The 24,442-nt window shown below is 42.6% G+C and overlaps 1 protein-coding gene across 1 annotated transcript in view; it reads right to left on the bottom strand.

The window, feature by feature from the left end:
* Positions 1–3,574: 3,574 nt before the first annotated feature.
* Positions 3,575–24,442, bottom strand: part of LOC145411445 (retinol dehydrogenase 11-like) — a 272,754-nt gene continuing 251,886 nt past the window's right edge. The window contains exons 6-7 of the mRNA XM_080281487.1: positions 11,736–11,928; positions 3,575–3,890 (exon numbers count right to left, since the gene is read on the bottom strand). Of these exons, the coding sequence (XP_080137613.1) occupies positions 3,797–3,890; positions 11,736–11,928 (287 nt within the window). The 3' untranslated portion in view covers positions 3,575–3,796. The remainder of the gene's footprint in view (positions 3,891–11,735; positions 11,929–24,442) is intronic.

Genomic DNA, 24,442 nt, shown 5'->3' with positions numbered 1-24,442 from the left:
ATAAGAGGGTAGCCTATGGATCAGTTTGTTCAAGGACTGTGTAGGTAAAATTGAAAGTAGTAATACAAGCATGGGCGATTGTGTGTGTACAGTATATGCACCAACATAAGATTGTGTAAGCAGAGTGAAAGAAGAGTTCTGGCAGATGTGGAGGCATGCATGGAAAAATCTGAGAGGAGCAAGAGTGTTTTCATTGGAGATATGAATGGAAAAGTAGGGAATGTGAAGGTGCCTGCAGAAGTGGATGGGAACGGTAGTGCTCTGGTGGACATCTGTGCAAGGAGTGGGTTCGTGATAGCCAATACCCTCTTTAACCCGTACAATCCCGCCGTCGGCATGGTGTTGACAGTACAAAACATCTCGATTAATCTCGCCAACATGATGGTGCTGACAGCTAAATTCGAGCTCTGTAGTGTTTCTCAAACTGCTTCAATTTGCTATTTTTTTTCTGAAGAGTAGCTTAACGTACTGGCAACACTGCTCAAGCACTTGCAGCACTGAGTTTGGTTCTGTGTGGGTGGGTAACATCAGTGTGCCATTGTCCATCATAGCGTCAGAATGTTGCGAAAATCATGCCATTTTTCCGCCTCATTGGGCTGGAGGAGGCTGTTGAAATGGTCATATGGACCTTTCTGTCCCTCCATTGAGTGATTCTTCAGAAGAGGAAGACCTCAATGACTCTTCTGGGGAGGAATATGAGCCAGAGGAGGCGGATATTGAGAACGGGGAATCCCCCATTCTCTCTCATCCCTCCCAGTTGGGTGGGATAATGTCGCTCTCAGCTAGGAAAACTGGGCTAAAAAAACATGACAGCCAGCCATCATGCTCTAATTCCTCCCATAAGGAGTCCTTTTTTTTGCTTTTCCTTGATTTACATGTCCTTTTGGATTGTTTTATGCAAGAAAAAGTTTTTCCATTTTTGGTCTGGGATTGGGTAGGTATAAAATTGCAAAAATGCCTGGGATGGTACGGGTTAAGCATAAAATGATCCACAGGTACACATGGCAAGTGATGAAAAGTGCATGTGGTTAGATGGATGAACTCTCTCTCTCTGTGTGTGTGTGTGTGTGTATATGTGTGTGTGTGTGCGTGTGTGTGCGTGTGTGTGTGTGTGTGTGTGTGTGTGTGTGTGTGTGTGTGTGTGTGTGTGTGTGTGTGTGTGTGTGTGTGTGTGTGTGTGTGTGTGTGTGTGTGTGTGTGTGTGTGTGTGTGTGTGTGTGTGTGTGTGTGTGTGTGTGTGTGTGTGTGTGTGTGTGTGTGTGTGTGTGTGTGTGTGTGTGTGTGTGTGTGTGTGTGTGTGTGTGTGTGTGTGTGTGTGTGTGTGTGTGTGTGTGTGTGTGTGTGTGTGTGTGTGTGTGTGTGTGTGTGTGTGTGTGTGTGTGTGTGTGTGTGTGTGTGTGTGTGTGTGTGTGTGTGTGTGTGTGTGTGTGTGTGTGTGTGTGTGTGTGTGTGTGTGTGTGTGTGTGTGTGTGTGTGTGTGTGTGTGTGTGTGTGTGTGTGTGTGTGTGTGTGTGTGTGTGTGTGTGTGTGTGTGTGTGTGTGTGTGTGTGTGTGTGTGTGTGTGTGTGTGTGTGTGTGTGTGTGTGTGTGTGTGTGTGTGTGTGTGTGTGTGTGTGTGTGTGTGTGTGTGTGTGTGTGTGCGCATCTATATGGAAAACTATATTTCTTGATATCCTTCATGCAACTTGGCTTTTTCAGTTTCATTATGTGTGCTCTTGCTACTCTCCCATCCCATACAAAAGGATCTTCTCCATCAACATTTTCTACTCCTATCATGGCCCTGAACACTGCAATCATGTCACCCCTCTCTCTCCTTTCTTCTTAAGGTAGGCAGATCTAGCTTTTCCAGCCTTTCCCTGAATGATAGATCTGGCAGGCTAGGGACCATCTTGGTTGCTGTTCTTCTATTCTCTCGATCTTGTTTATATCTTTCTTTTTATGTGAGGATCACAACATCCATCCATTCATCATCCAATCCTACACTGCCCCATGAGGAACATAGGAGCCCGGGGCTAGGCAGTTGGTCCCGACATTAAAGATGAGAGTGACCAGCCTCACTCATCCCTGAATGGTATTACATGAGCAATCAACCCCAACCATCCCTTGGATATAAACCTTCACCGGCTCAATCCGACTGGAGCGCAATAATTACCCACTCAACCACCAGGCGCCAAAATTTGGTTATACAGTATGGTTACCACCCAGCATAGAAAATGGTTTCCTGGAGTACAGGAAACCATTTGGCTTGTCACTCAGCATAGAGTCACCCACAGGCTGAAGGAAGAGGAAAGAATACACCACTGCCACATATTCCAGCCTTGGGCAGATCACGGCCACTATCAATTTTTTCATCATTATCTCATCGTTTCGTTTCGTTTCGTTTTTAAAGGCTCCAACATGCTTGCATGTGTCGGCCTTGGTCACCTAATGGCGGCTCTCCACGCTGCACGATCCATTGCAGCCTCCCTGTTCAGTCCCTTAACCCTAAGGTCACACTTAATGACCTCGTCCCATGTCTTTCTCGGTCTACCCCTCATAACCCCACCCCCAGTATTAACACTTCTCACCTTCCTCACCCAATTATCATCCCCCATCCTCTCCACATGTCCAAACCACCTCAATCTACCTCTCCTCATCACAACACCAATACACTCCAGTCCCATCCTACCTCTCAACTCTTCCATTGTAAACCCAGCCCCTCCAGGCCTTGGACGCAGGGACGCACTGCACATCCACTTGTTTGTGGCCACTCCTTACAGGGTCAAGGCTACAGAATGACAGATATACAGACAGACTGATAGACAGGATCAGTTTGGCAACAGCACTACCCAGACATATCCATATTATCCCCTGAGAGGTGTGTGGTTCCACGGTCCAGCTACTGTAAACTAGAATATTTAAGTGCAGGTGATCTCCAGATACCTCTTGAAAATTCAAACCAATGTACACGAGGCAAATGACTTACTGTACTAAAACGACTTACTGTACTACAGCCATTATTTGGTACTATGACCTGCAAACCAATGGCACTATAGTACCATATATGTATGTAGTATTCACAAGGCACTGTACTAGGCTTATAACAAAGCTTAAACAACCCAGTGTTACCAATCCCACACAGTATGTAAATATAGGTACTGTACTGTACTGTACTGTACTCTACTGTATATGGCATACTCATCACAGAGCACCCTAACATTTTACCAGCAAAGCAGCTTTACATTCACAATATACATCCTGGCTCACAGTAACACAGTACTATTTTTGTATTACAAAAAAAAATAAAAATAAATAAAAATAATAATAATAATAATACTGAGGAAGCTTTGACAGTCCCATTCTGCTTTTTCAAGATACAAACACATACCTATACGTCTATCCAACACAACAACATGTAAACAAATAACAGGAATGGGATATCAACAATTACTTATAGGAACTACTACTACTCATATGGTTGTTTGAGAAGAAATAAGATACTGATAAGTAGTTAGAATAATAATACAAATATTTCTCTTTTTTTTTTCTCCTATAAAACACTGAACCACCTCATTCTGGGTTTCCTGTTCACACAAAATCATATATTGTTGTGCACTACATATTTCACTACTGTTGAAAGCATCACAGCATAAACAAATCTGAAACCAACACCAAACAATGATCATTTGATCAAACACTAAAACAGACGAGAATCAACAAACAAGCTATCTGACTAGCTGACAAATGAAGCACAAACATGGTAAAAGAGAAAGTCAACCAGCTGCAAAATAGAAAACATTAAAGTCTGAATGTTGTTTCACAGGCCCACCATCTTTTCAGACACCTGCCACAGTTGTTCAGCAACTTCATCATCCTGAGCCCCAGCTACACAATACCCAGGGCGGCAGTCACTAAGGAGTAAGAAACTGTTATTAACACCTGTCTGTGACATAATTCAGGCACTTAGTTCAGTCTACCTATCTATCTATACCCCGATGCCCTTATCCCGGACAGAGTGGCCGCAGACAAAATGCCTCCAAGTCGCTCTGTCACCCACCATTTGACTACCCTCCCCCCAACTCACCCCCCCCTCCCTCATATACCTCTCAACTCAAATCCCTCCACCTCATCCTCGGTCTGCCCTTCCCTCTCCCTCCCTCCACCTCACCTACATACACCCTCTTAGTCAATCTTTCATTCTCCATTCTCTCCACATGCTCAAACCACCTCAGTGTATTTCTCCTAATCTTCTCAACCACATCCACATCCACCCCAAAACATTCTTTCACTTCTTCATTCGTCAACCTGTCCCTCCATGACACTCCACATGCTCCTCTCAAGTAACTCATTTCCACTGCTCTCACTCTTGACTTGTTCCCCTCTTGCAAGGTCCACGCCTCGCTTCCATACGTCAGGGTTGGGATCACAATACTATCATGCGGTGACTTCTTAACTTCCATACTCACCTCCCTATTTCTCATCACTGCTATCAGAGAATCAACAACCTTCCTTCCCTGCTGTACCCTTTCATGCACTTCATCCCCCAAAGTTCCATCCTTACTCATCACACTCCCCAAGTACTTGAATGCACACACATTCTCCATATCCTCACCATCCAACCTCACTGTACATTCTGTGACATCATTCCTTTCAAACAACATAACTTTACTTTTGTTTACATTAACTTTCAGCTTCCTCCTCCTACACACTGTCCCAAATACATTCTCAAAACCTTGCAACTCCCATTCATCTTCATTCAACAATACTGTATCATCAGCAAACAGCAACACCGGAATCTTCCAAATCTCACCCTCATTCATTAGAGCCACCCCTACATCCACTGCCCTACCTTGCACCTCCATTACAACCCCATCCATGTATATATTAAACAGCCATGGACACATCACACAACCCTGTTTCAGTCCCATATTCAGATCAAAGAACTCACTCAGCACCGTAGCCCTAGCTCCTTCGTACATACTCTTCACAGCACTCAACAATTTCCCCCCCCCCACTCCATATATTCTTAATACCTTCCACATACCTTGCCTATCTATTCTGTCATAAGCTTTCTCCAAGTCCATGAAAGCAGCATACACTTTCTTTCCTTTCTCTAGATACTTCTCCACTGAACATCTTAGAACAAATATCTGATCTACACACCCTTTTCCCCTCCTAAATCCCCCTTGTTCTTCTCCATCTAACTCCTCTGTCATATGCCTAACCCTATCAATGAGTATTCTACCATATATTTTACCAGTCACACTAAGAAGGCAAATACCCCTATGGTTACCACATACTTCTCTCTCCCCTTTTCCTTTGTATAAAGGAACAATTATACCTGATTTCCAGTCCTCTGGAACCCCTCCCTCTTCCCAAGCCAATCTACACAACTGCCATATCCACTCCACAACAATCTCACCCCCATACCTAAGCATTTCACCACACACTCCATCAATTCCTGGGGCCTTTCCCAACTTAATCTTCTTCATCGATTCCACTACTTCCGCCCTACTGATCTCTTCCTCCCTCCTCTCATCTCTTCTTCTCCCAGCCATTCCCCAACCACTTATACTCGCACTGCTCTCACTCTCTACATTCAACAAATCCTCAAAGTGCTCCTTCCATCTCCTCTATTTCACTCTCTTCTCCACCAACAATCTATTATTCCTATCTTTCACACTGCCTTACTTTCTTTACCTCCTTCCAAAACTATTTCTTACTCTCCCTCCATTTCACACTCAGATTCCTCCCAAACTCTTCATCCACTTTCTTCTTACTCTCCTTCACCAGTCTCTTCATCTCCCTTCTCCTGCTCACATATACCTCTCTCTTCTCTCTCTCTCATCTTCTCCCCTACCTCTACTCGCTAACCATTCACTATATGCCTTCTTCTTTTGTTCCACAGCTCGTTTCACCTCATCATTCCACCATGCTGTCCCTTGCACACCCTTGCATCTTCTCCTCACTCCACAAACTACCTCACACGCTGTACCTATCTCTTCCGTGAATATCTTACATACGTCTTCCACCCCTTCCATCTGCTCTAGCTCATACCTTCCCAATCTTTCGTCCACTATGCTCTTATACTCTGCCATTTTCTCACTATCTTGCAAATTCTCTACTCTTCTCACAGAAGCTGTTTCCTCCTGTCTTCCCCTTCGTCTCCTCAACCATTTTCTTTGCAGCTTTACCTTGGCCATCACTAAGTGATGGTCCAAGATTCCATTCCCCCACCCTCTCCACACTCTTGCATGCAACACTTGTCTTCTCATTCGTTCATCCACACACACGTAGTCTATCATTGCCTTTCGTTCAACAAGTTCACCATCCATCCTCCTCATTACTCTCCATGTATACCGGTGGATCATCTTATCTCGAAAGCAGGTGTTGGCTACTGCCAACCCCTTACGAGCACAGATGTCCACCAAAGCACTACCATTCCCATCTACTTTAGCTGGCACACCCCACTGACCAACCACTCGTACATTTCCAACTTTGCCATTCATGTCTCCAATCAAAAGCACTCTCTCGCTCCTCTCAAATTTGTCCATTCAATATGGCATTTTAATTATATGCAGCTTTTTCTTCTCCTCTTTAATTAAGGCTTAAACACCATGCATTGAGGACCTTCACACATCCAACATAAACACTGCACTCCTACTAGAAAGTATGCTTACATGCACACACAAAACTCCACACAGAAAGAACTCATGGCCATGGAGGCCTCACCACTTACAACCACACATCAAATTCAATCACTCTTGTAGGAACATTATGACTTGCTAGCTTATGTGATATTTTGTTATATTTGGGGCAAGTATCATAAAAGGAAACAGCCTTTCATCAGTGAAAAATATAGAAAATTGTTTTATTGTTAGTATACAGTATGGTCTGAAATTGTAGTTAAACGTCTTTTTCAGGCATGACAAAAGTGATGTAGAAGAAAAAACCTTAGGGAGTCAACTGCATGCTCTAAGATTTCATCATTTAATTCAACATCAATACAATGCTAGCACCATTTGCAGCATTCACCATTTTGGTTGTTACTGATTTCACAGCAACGTTATAAGCAACATGAGAGATCACTCCCATTCGCCCTGGCCTAACCAGTACCATTGCTGCTACCCTAGCAAAGCAATCATGATTGGTGACAGTGAACACAGCCCAGGTACATGTCAATCACAATCAGGAGGTGCCATTTGCACAATATTCTGAGGGAATTAACCGTGTTATGAGAGACGCATTAAAAAAAAAAAAAAAAAAAAAAAAAAAAAAAAAAGCAGCAGCAGCACTTTTATTACAAAAATACACTGCACAGTACAAAAACTGCAAAAATCTAAGAATATAAGTGGCATCATAATATCAGAGAGACTGCTACCCTTATTATATAATTATTCTTTATACAACACACCCTCATTTTATTATGAGAATGTGCTGAAATATCACATGACAATTTATCACATACTGAATCAATTATAACATGGCTTCACTGGGAATAAACTTTAGGCAAAGGGTCACTCATCCAGCAAAGTCTGAAAACAAATTTCCAATTCACTTAAACTACAGCTGAAGAGTCACACTATTGTGACCATGAAATAGGATACAAAAACACACACTGGCAGACAAAAAAAGATGTATTCCAAACAGTTTCGGCGACAGCTGTCGCCCTCTTCAGTGGATCTACAGACCAAGAGTGGTACATACAAATGTTGAGAAGCTGCTTATATGCAGGGTGAGGACACGTTTTCCCAACCACACCTAATAGTACTAGTTATTTCCCTTCACTTGCTGCTACTCACAGAAACTAGGTCTACAAAGTTTCCAGCACACCTAAGCTGGTACTTGTTTTGCTTCACTTACTGCTTGAACATCAACACTGCACAACTGTTCCATCACTTGACACTAACATATCACATAGTGACCCAGTTCAAAGGAGATCTTGGAACAAACGAATGACTGTAAGCTGGCATGTCAGTTGTGTGAGCAAAAACAGTGATTGTACAATGACCAATGAGGCTTCATACTGGATTGTAATAATCATAAAAGCAAAAATGCTATCATATTTCAAGAAAGGGGATATAAATTTTTAGTCATCATATAGGTGATTCATTGCATACTGATTCACTGTAAAATAAGGGTCTGCAGGTCATTCATATTCTCATACAACCTCAACTTTTTAACACTCTTCTTCACTTTCTGATCACCATCTTCACTTATACGAATCCAAATGATGCCTCAATTACACATACCACTCTATAACACTTCATCTGGGTCAAAGGCACAAGGCTGAAGTCATCCGTCTCATTCAAAATGGCCACCAATGCACCTGCTAACCTGATGTCAAACTCACAAGCTGCCTTGTACGAGTAGCACCCACTTTGCCTCCCCTACTTCCTGTCCACTCTCACTTGTCAATTATTATTCATCTGCTCTTTAATATATTACTGTATTCATATTCTCTTCCGACATATTTTTAAATACATATACAGTACTCTGTGTGTGTGTGTGTGTGTGTGTGTGTGTGTGTGTGTGTGTGTGTGTGTGTGTGTGTGTGTGTGTGTGTGTGTGTGTGTGTGTGTGTGTGTGTGTGTTTCTAATAAAAGTATCTTTAGAGGGATGAGAAAAGTGATCTCTATACTTAGGCTCCAATGTGAGAACGAAGGTTAAACCAGATTTCAGGCTTGATTTGGTCTTACGCTGGACCTGAGACACGCCTGTCAAAAACCACCATGCAGAAAGAGGGCTTGAGGCTTGCACAGGCAAAGCCCAAGTTGCCAATAAGTGGGCCTGAGTTGGACTTGAACACTGAGAACCTGTTACTTAACAATTTCATAAGGTAGATGTACCTTAACAATGATGAATAATTTATCAACAAGCCCTTGTAACACAATAAACAGTGGCTGTACAATCATTGGCAAAAATATCTGAATTTTATTTAAAATGTTTGGCTGTCAGTGAAGGCGGTGTTTTGTCTATCTATCTATCTATTGCCAGACACCTTAATCCCAAAAGGGGTGGCCACAAACAAATCGCCACAATCGCCCTGTCCTCCACCATTTCCCTGCCCTGCTCCCATCTCACACACCCGTCTCTCATATACCTTTCCACTCCATCCCTCCAAATTATTCTTGGCCTCCCCCTCCTTCTCCCCCCCACCACCACACTCACATACACTCTCCTCGTCAGTCGCTCGTACTCCATCCTCTCCACATGGCCAAACCACCTCAATGTGTTTCTCCTAATGCTTCCTATCACATCCACATCCACACCACAATGCTCCTTTACTTCCTCATTTGTCAGTCTGACTCTCCATGTGACTCTACATGCTCCTCTCTGATAACTCATTTCCACTGCCCTCACTCTTGGCTCGTGTCCCTCCAACAAGGTCCGAGCTTCACTTCCATATGTTAGAGTTGGTATCATAATACTGTCATGCAGTAACTTTTTCACTTCCATGCTCACTTCCCTGGTTCTTGTCACTGCTTTCAAAGAACCAGCAACCTTTTTTCCTTGTTGTTCCCTTTCAAGCACTTTACCCACTAAACTTCCATCCTTACACATCACACTATCCAAGTACTCAAATGCACTGACATTTTCCATGTCCTCCTCATCCAACCTCACTGTACATTCACTGACTTCATTTATCTCGAAGATCATAACTTTACTCTTCCCTACATTCACCTTTAGACTCCATTTCTTACACACAATCCCAAACTTATTCACCAAAGTCTTGCTGCTCCCCTTCATCTTCACTTAACAACACAGTATCATCTGCAAACAACAGTACAAGGAGTTTCCACATACTGCCCTCTCTCATTAGCGCCTCTCCAGCATCCACTGCCCTACCTTGTATCTCTTTTATAACCCCATCCATATACAGATTGTACAACCATGGAGACATGACACATACCTGTTTCAATCCAACCTTCACACAGAAAAATTCACCCAGTTCACTATCCACAAGCACTGCAGCCGTAGCACCCTCATACATACTGTACTCTTCACTGCATTCAACAATTTTCTATTTACTCTATATATTCTTAATACTTTCTCCAATCCTTATCTATCTACCCTGTCATATGCTTTCTCCAAATCTATGAAGGCCACATACAACTTCTTTCCCTTCTCTAGAAACTTTTCCACTAAAGACCTATGAATGAATATATGATCTACACAACCTCTTCCCTTCCTAAAGCCTCCCTGTTCTTCTCCAACTAATTCCTGTGTTATTTCCTTAACTCTGTCAATAAGTATCCTACCACATACTTTTCCTCATACACTAAGAAGACAAATGCCCCTGTGATTACCACACATGTCTTTTTCCCCTTTCCCTTTGTACAGGGGAACAATAATATATGACTTTCAATCCTCTGGGAGTTTACCTTCCTCCCAGGCCAATCTGCACATCTTCCACATCCATTCTAATAGGCCAATCTGCACATCTTCCACATCCAATGCATCAGCATTTCAACACACACTCCATCAATTCCTGAAGCTTTCCCCATTTTGCCTTTCTTCACTGCTTCCATAACTTCCATCCTACTGATTTCTTCTTCTCTCCTCACATCCCTCCTTTTCCCAGCCATTCCCCAGCCACTTATATTCACATTACTTTCATTCTCTACGCTCAACAGTTCCTTAAAGTGTTCACTCCATCTGCTCACTTTTTCTCCCTTCTCCACTAGTAATCTACCATTTTTATCCTTCACTTCCCGACTAACTTCTTTAACACCCTGTCTAACTCTCTTCATCTCTTTCCATAACATTTTCTTACATTCCCTCCAGTTTACACTCAAACTCCTTCCAAATTCCTCATCCACTCTCTTCTTACTCTCTCTTGCTAATCTCTTCACCTCTCTCTTCCTCTCTACATATAACTCTTTCTTCCATCTCTCAACTTCTTCCATGCCCCTGTTTCTCATCCACTCGATATATGCTTTATTCTTTTGTGCTACAGCCTGTCTCACCTCTTCATTCCACCATGCTGTTCCCTGCACCCCCTTTCATATTCTCTTAACACCACACACCACCTCACATGCGGCATAGATTTCTTCTGTAAATATCTTGGACATAACCTCCACGTCCCCCATCTGCTCCAATCCATATTTACCCAACCGCTCCTCCACCTCTCTCTTATATTCTGCTTTTTTTGCATCCTCTTGTAACTTTTCCACCCTACTTGTATGAACTACTTCCTCCTGTCCTTCCCTTCATCTATTTCTCTATTTCATTTGGTCTTGGTGCCAAATGAAAGCCCATATTACGAGTTCCTGTATGTTCCTAATAGAAATTATCTGTATCTTCAACCGTTTTTAAGTTATAGCCCTCTGAAAATCCGTAACCTTGATTTTGACTTTTCATGGTCACTAGATTACCTACAAAATTCAATCACTTTCTTTGCAGACAAATGCCCACATATCCTGAAAGTTTCATGTAATTTCATTCAGCTGTTTTTCAGTAATGTTGCTAACAAACACACACACGGGGCTGTTCGGCCAGACTGCCTAGGGAACAACTACTACAAATAAACATGCAAACAAACAAACTCGACCAAAAACAATACTCATCAGACTCTGTCTAGCAAGGTAATAATAATAAAAATTATAATAATAATAATAGGAAGAAGACAAAGTATGAGGAGGAAGAGGAGGAAAAAGAAGAAGGAAAAGGAGAAAATGGAGAAAAACAAGAAGATAAAGGAGAAAAAGGAGAAAATGGACAAGAAGGTCACAATGATAACAATGATGCCATACCTGAAATAGTGTGGCTCCTCCTGGTGTGCTTCTAGAGCACAGTATAGGGTAGTCTGTGCCCCTTCAGCAGTGGTCTTAATGAAGAGTGATATAATCCACCAGAAAGGAATAGCTGTCCACTCCCCAAAAACGTGGCGTGTAAGGTTGCTCTGTACTGCTCCAGGATGCACAGAAAACACTTGCACATTAGTGTCTGCAAATATAAACATATAGTTACAAACAATGATTTGATTTCATCTCCCTGCACATTCCCCTTACAAGCACTGTTTGATGCTGGCAAGTCTAAATATCAAGCACCTATTTATAGCTACAGAAAATCCACAATATGAAGAGGGTTAACTTGTAAACACAGGCCTCTACTTACAAATGATGCCGGTAACAGTATGCGGAAATACAGATCAACCTTGCCATCAAACTGATCACTGTCCGATCATCTGCTTAACCAATCTTACTTATTTTAACACCTTTCCCACTATCTGATCGGCCACTGTTTGCTTATACAATCACTATGATCCCCCACAAAGCTTCAGCGGTTGCAGATATGCAAGCTTAAGTCCAAGATGGCCTTTAAACCCAGTCACTCTCGGGTGACCAATACATGTTTCCTACGTGTCAACAAGTGGGTTGGCGGAGGGTTAGTGCCCCTCTCCAGAAAAGAACTAACTAAAATAACAAACAAAATGCCTCGGACCACGACTGACATTCAGGTGACAATCAAGGACCATACAAAGGACGTGGTGCGGGTTTCAACGTAGATTGTCAAGGGTGCAAATAATGAGGTGAATGAGAGAGACATTGTCCTGGTGCTTGAGGATGCAGAAGTGGACATACGTGGATTGACTGAGCCTAAATGGAGATGTGACAATGTGAGAGAGCAGGAGTATGAATTAGGTGTATGTGCAGCAGTAGGTGAGAAAGGAGGAGCAAAAGAGGGTCAATGTGTTGTTGTGTGCAAGAGATGGAAGAAGAGTATAAAAAAGTATGGACCAGTAGATTCATGGATTGTGTAGGTAAGAGTGAATGTAGGAATACAAGCGTGAGCAATTATGTTTGTATGCGTCTAAGGAAGACAGTGCGAGCAGAGTGAAAGAAGAGTTCTGGGGTAAATGTGGAAGCGTGTGTGGAAAAGTTTGAAAGGAATGAGAGTATTTTTGACTGGAGATATGAACGGAACAGTAGAGAATGTGGAGGTCGATGGAGTAGTTGATGCGTGGGGTGTGCCTGCAGACGTGGATGTGAATGGCAGTGCTCTAGTAGACATCTGTGCAGGTAGGGGGTTGGTGATAGTCAATACCCTCTTTAGGCACAAAATGATCCACATGTATACATGGCAAGTGATGAGAAGGGTGGATGGTGTACTGAATGAATGGAATGCAATGACTAATATGTCTGTACTGGATGTGAGTGTACAGAGGTTGGGGGAGTGGACTTTCTGACCATCATCTGGAGGTGGTGAATGTCATGATACAAATGCGTTGGATGAATAGAAGGAGAGAACGGCAGTCTATACAAGGAAGGTGGAAAGGTTGCAAGTGGGAAAAAAGGAAAGAAAAAAAAAAAAAGCAGAATATGAGAGAGAAGTGGAGGAGCAATTGGGTAAATATGATCTGGAGCAGATGGGGGCAGTGGAAAGTGTGTGCAAGACATTCAGAGAATATTTCGGTGCATCATGTGAAATGACGTGTGGAGTGAAGATGAAAGGAGGGGGAAAGAACAGCATGATGGAATGAAGAGGTGAGACAAGCTGTAGTGCAAAAGGAGAAAGCATATAAAAAGTGGATGGGAAAGAGGGGCATGGAGGAAGTTGAGAGATGGAACAGAGTTATACTGTATGTAGAGAGGAAGAAAGAGGCGAAAAGATTAATAAGAGAGAGTAAGAAGAATGGAGAAGGGAGGTTAAGAGACTGGTGAAGGAGAGTAAGAAGAAAGTGGATGAAGAGTTTGGGAGGAATCTGAGTGTGAAATGGAGGGAGAGTAAGAAATTGTTTTGGAAGAAGGTAAAGAAAGTAAGGCAGTGTGAAAGGGGAAATAGTAGGGGAGTGAAAGATAGGAATAATAGATTGTTGGTGGAGAAGAGAGAGAAATTGAGGAGATGGAAGGAGCACTTTGAGGATTTGTTGAATGTAGAGAGTGAGAGCAGTGTGAGTATAAGTGGTTGGGGAATGGCTGGGAGAAGAAGAGATGAGAGGAGGGAGGAAGAGATCAGTAGGTCGGAAGTAGTGGAAGCGATGAAGAAGATTAAGCTGGGAAAGGCCCCAGGAATTGATGGAGTGTGTGGTGAAATGCTTAGGTATGGGGGTGAGATTGTTGTGGAGTGGATATGGAAGTTGTGTAGATTGGCTTGGGAAGAGGGAAGGGTTCCAGAGGACTGGAAATCAGGTATAATTGTTCCTCTGTACAAAGGAAAAGGGGAGAGAGAAGTATGTGGTAACCATAGGGGTATTTGCCTTCTTAGTGTGACTGGTAAAATATATGGTAGAATACTCATTGATAGGGCTAGGCATATGACAGAGGAGCTAGTTGGAGAAGAGCAAGGGGGATTTAGGAAGGGAAAAGGGTGTGTAGATCAGATATTTGTTCTAAGATGATTAGTGGAGAAGTATCTAGAGAAGGGAAGGAAAGTGTATACTGCCTTCATGGACTTGGAGAAAGCTTATGACAGAATAGATAGGAAAGGTATGTGGAAGGTATTAAGAATATATGGAGTGGAGGGGAAATTGTTGAGTGCTGTGAAGAGTATGTACGAGGGAGCTAGAGCTTCGGTGCGAGTGGATGGTGAGCTGAGTGAGTTCTTTGATTTCAATGTGGGACTGAAACAGGGGTGTGTAATGTCCCCATGGCTGTTTAATATATATATGGATGGGGTTGTAAAGGAGGTACAAGGTAGGGCAGTGGATGTGGGGGTGACCCTAATGAATGAGGGTGAGATTTGGAAGCTTCCGGTGTTGCTGTTTGCTGATGATACAGTATTGTTGAGTGAAGATGAATGGGAGTTGCAAGGTTTGGTGAATGAATTTGGGACAGTGTGTAGGAGGAGGAAGCTGAAAGTTAATGTAAACAAAAGTAAAGTTATGGTGTTTGAGAGGAATGAAGTCACAGAGTGTGCAGTGAGGTTGGATGGTGAGGATATGGAGAATGTGAGTGCATTCAAGTACTTGGGTAGTGTGATGAGTAAGGATGGAACTCTGGGGGATGAAGTACATGAAAGGGTACAGCAGGGAAGGAAGGTTGTTGGCACACTGAAAGCAGTGATGAGAAATAGGGAGGTGAGTATGGAAGTTAAGAAGTAACTGCATGATGGTATTGTGATCCCTACCCTGACGTATGGAAGCGAGGCGTGGACCTTGCAAGAGGGGAACAAGTCAAGAGTGAGAGCAGTGGAAATGAGTTACTTGAGAGGAGCATGTGGAGTGACGTGGAGGGACAGGTTGACGAATGAAGAAGTGAAGGAACGTTGTGGGGTAGATGTGGATGTGGTTGAAAAGATTAGGAGAAATACACTGAGGTGGTTTGGACATGTGGAGAGGATGGAGAATGAAAGACTGACTAAGAGGGTGTATGTAGGTGAGGTGGAGGGAGGGAGAGGGAGGGGTAGACCGAGGATGAGGTGGAGGGATGGAGTTGAGAGGTATATGAGGGAGGGGGGGGTGAGTTGGGGGGAGGGGAGTCAAATGGTGGGTGACAGAGTGACTTGGAGGCGTTTTGTCTGCGGCCACCCTTTGCAGGATTAGGGCGTCGGGCTATAGATAGATAGATAGAAGAAGAATGGATGAAGAATTTGGAAGGAATTTTAGTGTAAAGCGGAGGGAATGTATGAAAATGTTCTGGAAGGAGGTAAAGAGAGTCTGACAGGGTGATAAAGAAGGTACAGTAGTAGGGGAATAAAAGATAAAAATAGTAAATTGATAGTGGCGATGGGAGAAGAAGTGAGCAGATGGAGAGAACACTTTCATGAACTGTTACACACAGTGAATGAAAGTAATGCAAGTAGAAGTGGCTGGGATGAGAGAAGAGATGAGAAGGGAGGAAGAGATTACTAAGATGGAAGTACAGTCAATCCTTGAGTAACACACGATTGAGTAACGCATTTTTGTTCTTGCACAGTCAGCATAATGCGACAAGTCATAATCAACAAGGGAAAAACCTCGAGGTTACATGGGAAGTATCAGCAGGCCTGGCAACGCAATCTGAAAGTCACATGCAGTGACATCAACCACCAGACTCACCAAGACTGGCTGGCATACATCCGGGTACGTCCATCTCCAGCGACGAAATCAACTCCGTTGTTTCAGCTCTGGACATTGAAGGATTTGACTTAGATGCTGAAGAATGAAAAGCAGGAGCAGCAGTATCTCAACAATGACAAGAACAACACTGGGGGTGGGGTCGGGGGAAAAGTGCCGCAGAGCTAAGCATGAACAACACATGGGTACCAAGCCTAACTTTGGTCTTTGTTAATGCTATTTTAATACCATTCATGTCCTTAATTACAACAGTTATATCTCTATCAATGTTTTACCTGATGGTGGGTATAAGTAGGGGTAATCTATATGGCACAGGGTGGCAAGAAGGGGTAAAACTGGGAGTTTTGGAAAGCCACCAGAACACACTGTATTGTCATACATACAAACATATTGTTTAATGAGTGTTTAAGTAGCATGGTCCTTGTTGGGTCACTAATGTCACAATCCTTGATGACTGACTGTAGTGGAAGCAATGAATAAAGTCAAAATGGGAATACCCCCAGGAATTGATGAAGTGTATGGTGAAATGATGAAGTACTGGGGAGTAACAGTAGTAGAATGGATGTGGAGGATGTGCAGATTGGCCTGGGAGGAAGGTAGAGTACCGGATGACTGAAAGTCAGGTATAATTATTCCCTTGTACAAGGAAAAAGGAAAAAAAGAAGTGTGTGGTAATTATAGGGACATTTGTCTTCTTAGTGCAACAGAAAAGTATTTGGTAGGACACTTACTGACAGAGTTAGGGAAATAACAGAGAAATTAGGTGGAGAAGAACAAGGAGGTTTTAGGAAGGGATGAGGTTGCATAGATCGACAAGCATCCTAAGGTCTTTAGTGGAAAAGTTTCTTGAGATGGGATAGAAGTTGTATGCAGCCCTCATGGATTTGGAGAAAGCATATAGCAGAGTGGACAGAGAAGAAATATGGAAAACATCAAGAATATATGGAGTAAATAGGAAGCTGCTGAATGCCGTGAAGAGTATGTATGAGAGTGCTAAGGCTGCAGTGCATGTGGATGATGAAGTGTGAATTTTTCTATCTGAATGTTGGAATGAAACATGGATGTGTTAAGTCTCCATGGTTGTTAAATCTGTATATGGATGGGGTTATAAAAGAGATACAAGGTAGGGCAGTGGATGCTGGAGAGGCCCTAATGAGAGAGGGCTGCATTTGGAAACTTCCTGTTCTGTTGTTAGAGACGATGCTGTATTGTTAAGTGAAGATGAAGGGGTATTGCAAGGCTTGATGACTGGCAGAATGTGTAAGAAAAGCTATCTACGGGTGAAGTAGGGAAAAGTAAAGTTGTGGTTTTCAGCAGAAATGAAGTCACTGAATGCACAGTGAGGTTGGATGATGTGGAAATGGAAAATGTGAGTGCATTTAAGTAGTGTACTTGGACAGTGTGCTGTGTAAGGATGGAAGTTTGGAGGATGAAGTGCTTGAAAAGGTACAACAAGGAAGAAAGGTTGCTGGTTCACTGAAAGCAGTGATAAGAAATAGGTAAGTGAGCATGGAAGTAAAAAATTCGCTGCATGACAGTACCGTGATACCGACTCTAACATATGGGAGTGAAGCGTGGACCTTGTTGGATGGGCACAAGTCAAGACTGACAGCAGTGGAAATGAGTTATTTGAGAGAAGTATGTGAAATTACATGGGGAGACAGACTGACAAATGAGGGAGGGAAGGAGAGTTGTGGTGTGGATATGGATGTGATAGAAAGTGTCAGGAGAAATACACAGGTGGTTTGGCCATGTGGAAAGGACGAAGAGTGAGACAGTAACATGAAAAGTATATGTGAGTGAAGTGGAGATCGAGGATGAGACTGAGGGATGAAGTGGAGAGGTACATCAGAGAGGGGGGTGTGAACTGGGGGGTGGGCAATGAAATGGCAGGAGACAGGGTAACATGGAGGTGATTTGTTTGTGGCTACCCCTTACAGATTTAAGGCATCTGGCAATAGATGGATAGATAGATAGACACTCTCAGGTGTGTCAGTGTCAGTGACAATAATGTGGCTTAATGCATATAATATGTGGATAAAATCTTGTATATAGCCCAAAATTGTTATTTTTCTCTCACTCTACCCTTCTCCCACTTTTCTTATTTCCGTACACTTCTCTTTTTCTATTTTCTCCTTTCCTCCTTCTGTTACTTCTATCCCTCTCTTTTATTCCTGTGTCTGTGACATCTAAAGGTTATAAAATGAAACAATAAAAGAGGAATCACAGGTAACTGATTAAAAAGGGAAATATTAAAGCTGTGTCATTCCACACTCTTTATTAATGTTTACATGGGCACACAGGGAAAAATGGACCTTATGTGAGGCACATAAGGGTTACTTTTTTCTCTCTCACTCATTCTAACAGACCACCACGTATCAATTTACTCTCTTCTCTCCCACTCTCCCTAACTTTCTCTAACGTTCCCTGCTCCCGTACATTTTTCCTTTTCTCTCTTCTACTTTCTCTTTCTTGTCTTTCCTCCTCCTGTTACTTCTATCCTCCTCTCTTCATCCTTTTCCTGGCATATCCAAAGCAATAATGGAGGGAATTACAGAAAACTAAATAAACAAGGACATTACAGTACATCCCCCTAGTACGCGCCTATGTAGGTGGCAGAGGACGTCGCATACTAGGAATTTGCGTACTGTAAATACATAAACTTATAGGAAAAATTACATATGGGCACCACCCCCCTTCATGGGCAACCCTTAAGATGCCTTTCAGACCTAAGTATTGTACTATACAGGGAAACTAAGACATAGTACCTAAGATAAAGTAAACCAACAAGATTATGGCTTTACGAGGTAAATCAACAAGGATATGGCTTAACCCGCCCCGTCCCAACCACTTTTCCACCACTGACTCCCCCCAATCCCGACTATTTTTGGAAAAAAAATTTTTTTGGCTCAATTCTCTGCTTTTGGTGAGAAACATCAAAAATTCATACAGATATCGCTCACCTGAGGTTTAAAATACTCGACACAAGTAGCAGTACCTCCTCACCTTACCGTGTTTTCTATCAGGATTTCTCCAAAGAAAACGAGTTCTCTGGGAGGGTAACCATTCCACACCACTCATAAATGGTATTTATTTATTTATTTGGTACGAATTTACATGTAGTATGAGAGTATATTGGTTTTCACACAGTAATATAGGCAATATAAGCACTGTTTCACTCACCAAACACATCAACATACCTGACCTTTTTTGGCGACATTACCTGATCATCATTTCTGACTGTTTCTTCCTCTAATGCTATGTAAAGTTTGTCCTCCACATTGTCATCGATTGGGGAATCACTCTGGCCCTGAATTTCGTACCGTGGCATGACATGTCTTTACAGGCCCGGTCACTGGTAACAGGTGAATTGTCAAGACAATGGCGTGGGGGGGGGGGAGGTCATGCTGGGTAAGGCATTGTCCCTGCCTGGCATCATGTAGAGGAAGGTGTCCAGTGTATACGTACCAAAAATCACTCGCGAAAATTGAAAACTGTGCAAATTAGGGACCTTGCAATTGATTCGCGTTTATGTACGTCAATGGGATTGGCAGTGACAAAACTTGTGGACATTTATTCACGTCAACGGGACGCAGTGGGTTAGCTAAACCAACAAGAATATGGCTGCTCACCTCAAGAGGACAACAGGTGTGACGGAGGTAAGAAGAGGATCCGAGGCAGGAAGAGGCACCTAGCGTGCATCTCTTGCATCACCCACCACACCACCCGATACACCACCTTCCTCACCACTTTCGTCACCAGCATTTTCGACACTTTCACTACCTAATGCACTCACTTTGTTCATAAACCCTTCAAAGTCTATTTCTGACACCTCAAACATTAAATCAGCTTCTTGATCCTCCTCAGGATATGGCTCTTCTGATGTTGAAGGGAATGATTCCTCACTTCAAGCCGAAGGAAACGGGTGATGAGTGTTTGCTTCCGTCTGTTTACTTCCTGGTTGTGCTTGTTGGTGTAGTAGCGGAAGGTTCTGTCCAGTGAAGACATCACCTCCTCCACTCGCAACTGAGAGCATTCGATGTCCTTGAATTCTTCCTTAAATTTATCAAGGGCACACAGTACCCTGCTGATCTCCATCATGGTCAAATCTTCACTCTCCATCACTGGTGTTGCTGCCTTTTCTGCTGCTATCTCCTGCTCAAGGTGGGCGGAGCGTAGGCAACCGTTATCTGTTCTTGGGGGGGGCAATGTCGCGTACTCAGGGTAACTCCGGATTTGGGCCACTCTTCGCTGCCCATCTCGCTTACAAGGAGTTCAATTCACGTGCTAATAAAAAATACACTAAAATTAAAAAAAAAATTGGTCCTCGCCTACAAGGGGGATCGTGTACTCGGAACTCGCGTACTGTGGGGATGTACTGTACTGAATTAATATTAAACTCTGCGTCACTCCAATGTCTTCTAAGATAACGTTCACACAGGCAGGCACAGGCAAAAATGAGCTTCTCTATGTTACGCATGGGTTATTTTCACTTCTCTCTCACTCACCTTAACCTCTTAACTGTGGGGTGTCACTTTCGTGATGCTCTGGTGCAATGGATCATACCGCGGGGCGTCACTTTTGCGATTCTGTGTTATTTTGAATTCGCCTGGCTTTGAAGTGGTCGCTTGTATCATCTGTCAGTACTGCCAGTGCCTAACAATAGTCAGTGCTGCTATTGTCATCTGTTCTCCCATCCACTGTTGACAATTTAGCCATTTCTCCCCATTCTTGACTCCCCTCCCTACCTCCCCTTCATTACCCTCTCCTCCCGCCTGCCCCAGTTGCGCAGCGCTAGGCAAATCTTGCCTGGATTTTTCCACTCATTTCATCCACAGGAATGAGCCCTATGCCTTATTCTCATACAAAATAATATATGTAAAAAGAAAAAAGGTAATTGATAGTGCCATGCACCTGGAATTGGCTAATTATCACCTGGCAACACCCCACATGCACTCGTTCGCTAATTTTCTCTGTTTATTTCCCCTTGAAATATGCTGTATGACCTGTTCTCATAATAAAAATACCTGTATATATAAGAAAGGAAGGGAGAAGCCTAAATGATATTTACATTCACCTGGAACTACCTAGTTTATTATGTATTGTCTAGATTTCCTGCCAATCATTTCATAGCGAATATATTAGCAGCTTTCACCACGCTGACGTTGGCAACCCTTCACTGCCCCTAGACCCAGCAGTCAGTTTACTCTCGTCTTTCAAGGTGAAATCACGTCGGATTCGCGCCTGTCCCATTCCGCTGCTTTTTAGCCCCATGCAAAGGTCCGTGACCTCTACTCCTACTAAAGCTTGTGTGGGAAGGGGTAAAGGCTAAGTGACTGCTGTGGAATGTGAACTAGCTAATTTATCAATGATAATGATGGACAGTGACTACGATCTTTCTGGTCTCTAAAACTGTGCAAGTGAAAATGTAAATTATGTGTAAACAGCAAGTGAAAGCAATGAATGTAAATATAACTGAGCAGTGGAAAATAGTTTTATAAGTTACTGCAAGTGACAGTGCATAAAAGAGTAAGTAAAATAGAAATGTAAATAATGTAAATAAAATAGAGAATGTGAATAGAAATGTAAATAAGTAGTAATATAAGAATACGAGTATATAGACAAGGAGTAATGAATGTGAAAGTGAAAGTAATGAAAATGAAAGCGACAACTTCACTCTCTATGCTGGTATACACGAGAAAGTGAATGCCTGGAGTGAAAATAAACTACAAATACTGAAAGAAACTTATAGATAAATATTGTATATATAAATAAGTGTAATAAAGTACTAGGAATATAAAGTGTGAGTGTGTTTATAAATAATAAATGACAGCTCCGTCTCAGAATACCATCGGGGAACCAGCCCGGGAGGAAAGCTCGTATGTGCTCGTAATTCACATTGCTTTCACAATGTTTTTTTTTTGGAGTATGGATTCCAAACTACTTGAAATTCATAGAACAGTGTTTGTAGTTATAATATCAGGCAGTGGTAACCATATTACGGAGTGTCGGGAAGTGTAAAGTGGAGACTTCGTAACCCAATTTCAGAAGTCTCCACAAGTCCTACGGTAGTCAACGAAGGCTCAACATACATCCCAGGGGAAAGCTGAAGGTATGTGCCATATGCTTATGTAATTATAACATTCTAGGACTAATAACTGATTTTTGGCAAATATTTTTAAAAAGTCAGTCGGAACACGAATATCCCCACGTGAGGTGCACGGACCGCCTCCGACATGCCCGCGCTTAAGGGGTTAACAGACCACCACGTCAATTTTCTCTCTTCTCTCCATCTGACTACCCTACTCATACTACCTTTTTCCCATTTCCCCTGTATCAATACATTTCTCTCCCTCAAATTCTCACTCCTCTTTCTTTCCTTTCCTCCTTCCATAACTTAATTTCCCCTTCTCTTACTCCTTTTCCTGTCACAACCAAAAATGATTAAAGACAGCAGTAAAAAGGGTGAATCAGAGGAATTTCCATAAAAAGGGAAATTTAGCCTGGGGAGGGGAGGACCCATGATATGACTTGAACCAGACTTATAACCAGTTTAGGTGTGACTGAAAGTTATTTTCAGACTTCTTTTTCATCACAAACATATCCCCACTGAACCCATGCTATAATGGCCTCATTATACAAATGATCGTTATCCAATCAATTTCCATGAACATAACCTGAATGAATAGCGAGGCTAACCTGTATACACCTTTTCAATGGCAATTAGCAAACACAGATAACAGGTGTTGGAAAGAGTGGTGGTGGTGGTGAGTGGCAGTGCAGGAGAGTGCATGATGTCCTGCACCTGTGCCATCAACAGCCAAGCAAGCAAGCACCACATACCCACAGTTTGTGATGGGAGTACAAAGTGAGTGAATGTGCCAACTAGAGATGGCTGTATGTTGATGTATATGCTTACACTAGGACACTGATTAAAACAAATGTTGCACACTGTTTTTCACGGCTGAGGGGAGGGAGGGGCATGTTTCATCATCTTAGAGTGCGATACAATACTTACTGTCTACAAGAGCAAAGATAGACTTACGAACAAAAGGACTTATACATTTTAAAACAATTAACCCTTTTTGTGGAGGATGGACACATTTTATTACCTCACTGCATGATAATTATTACTGTACAATTTTTACAAGAGTGAATTTAGACTTATTAACAGCATGGATGTACAAGAATCTTGTAAACAACTTGCACCTTCACTCCAATGACAACCTTTTTGCTCAACCGCAATACAGTATAACTCCTTTCAGTCCAAAACTGACAAATATAATTAAAAAAATAAAGAACTCAAAAAGCACAGGGCTGGATGGCATTAGCAACCTACACTTGAAACATTTAGGACAACACGGCATCCAGGTCCTCACAAACATTAGTAACTACACCTAGGTCCCAATTAGCATGTGATCAAATAGAACGATTCCCAAATAGTGCGAGCTGTCTTTTAATATCCATAATATCTGAAATTAACAATGCTGATGAAGCAACCACAGTAAAAGATATGATTACTGCAGGATCTATCAAAGATGCATTACAGGAGGTGAGACAAGAGGAGGGTACACCAATGTCAACAACACCAGAAACACCATGAGAGCTCTCCATGATGCAGATCAGCCAAATCTTGGCTGCTGGAAATGCCTTAACCCTTTGGCTGCGGCAGCCATGATGGCAACCTACTGAATGATCTCAGTGTGGAGAAACAGGAAAAAAATAGTGTGTTTTCAACTTGTGTTTTAACCCACTCATCCTTAACCTCTTAACCACGGGGCGTCACCTTCGTGACACTCGGGAGCAAGGGATCACACCGCGAGGCGTCACTTTTGTGATTCTGTGTTATTTCGAATTCACCCGGGCTATCAAGTGGTGACTAGTATCATCTATCAGTACTACCAGTGTCCAGCTATACTCAGTTCTGCTAATGTCATCTGTACTCCCATCCACTGTTGACAATTTAGCCATTTTTCCTCTGTCCTTGACTCCCCTCCTTCCCTCCCATCCATTACCCTCTCCTCCCGCCTGCCCAGCTGCGCTGCACTACGCAAATCCTGGACGGATTTTTCCACTCATTTTATCCATTGAAATGTGCCCTATGCCCTATTCTTATACAAAATAATATATAAAAGAAAGAGAAAAGGTAATTGATACTGCCACACATCTGGAATGGGCTAATTATCACCTGGCAACACACCACGTGCACTCATTCACTAATTTTCCCTGTTTATTTCCCCTTGAAATATGCCGTATGACCTGTTCTCATAATAAAAATACATATAAGAAAGGAAGGGAGAAGCCTAAGTAATATTTACTTTCACCTGGAACTACATAATTTATTATGTACTGTCTAGATTTCCTGCCAATCATTTCATACCATATAAATTAGCAGCTGTCACCACACTGGTATTGTCAACCTTTCCCTGCCCCTAGGCCACATCATTCAGTTTACTGTCGTCT

Source organism: Coenobita brevimanus, chromosome 89 (assembly GCF_032717465.1).
Source record: "Coenobita brevimanus isolate Jiangsu-jjx chromosome 89, ASM3271746v2, whole genome shotgun sequence".
Classification (NCBI taxonomy): domain Eukaryota; kingdom Metazoa; phylum Arthropoda; class Malacostraca; order Decapoda; family Coenobitidae; genus Coenobita; species Coenobita brevimanus.
This window is presented reverse-complemented; position numbering and strand designations above follow the sequence as displayed.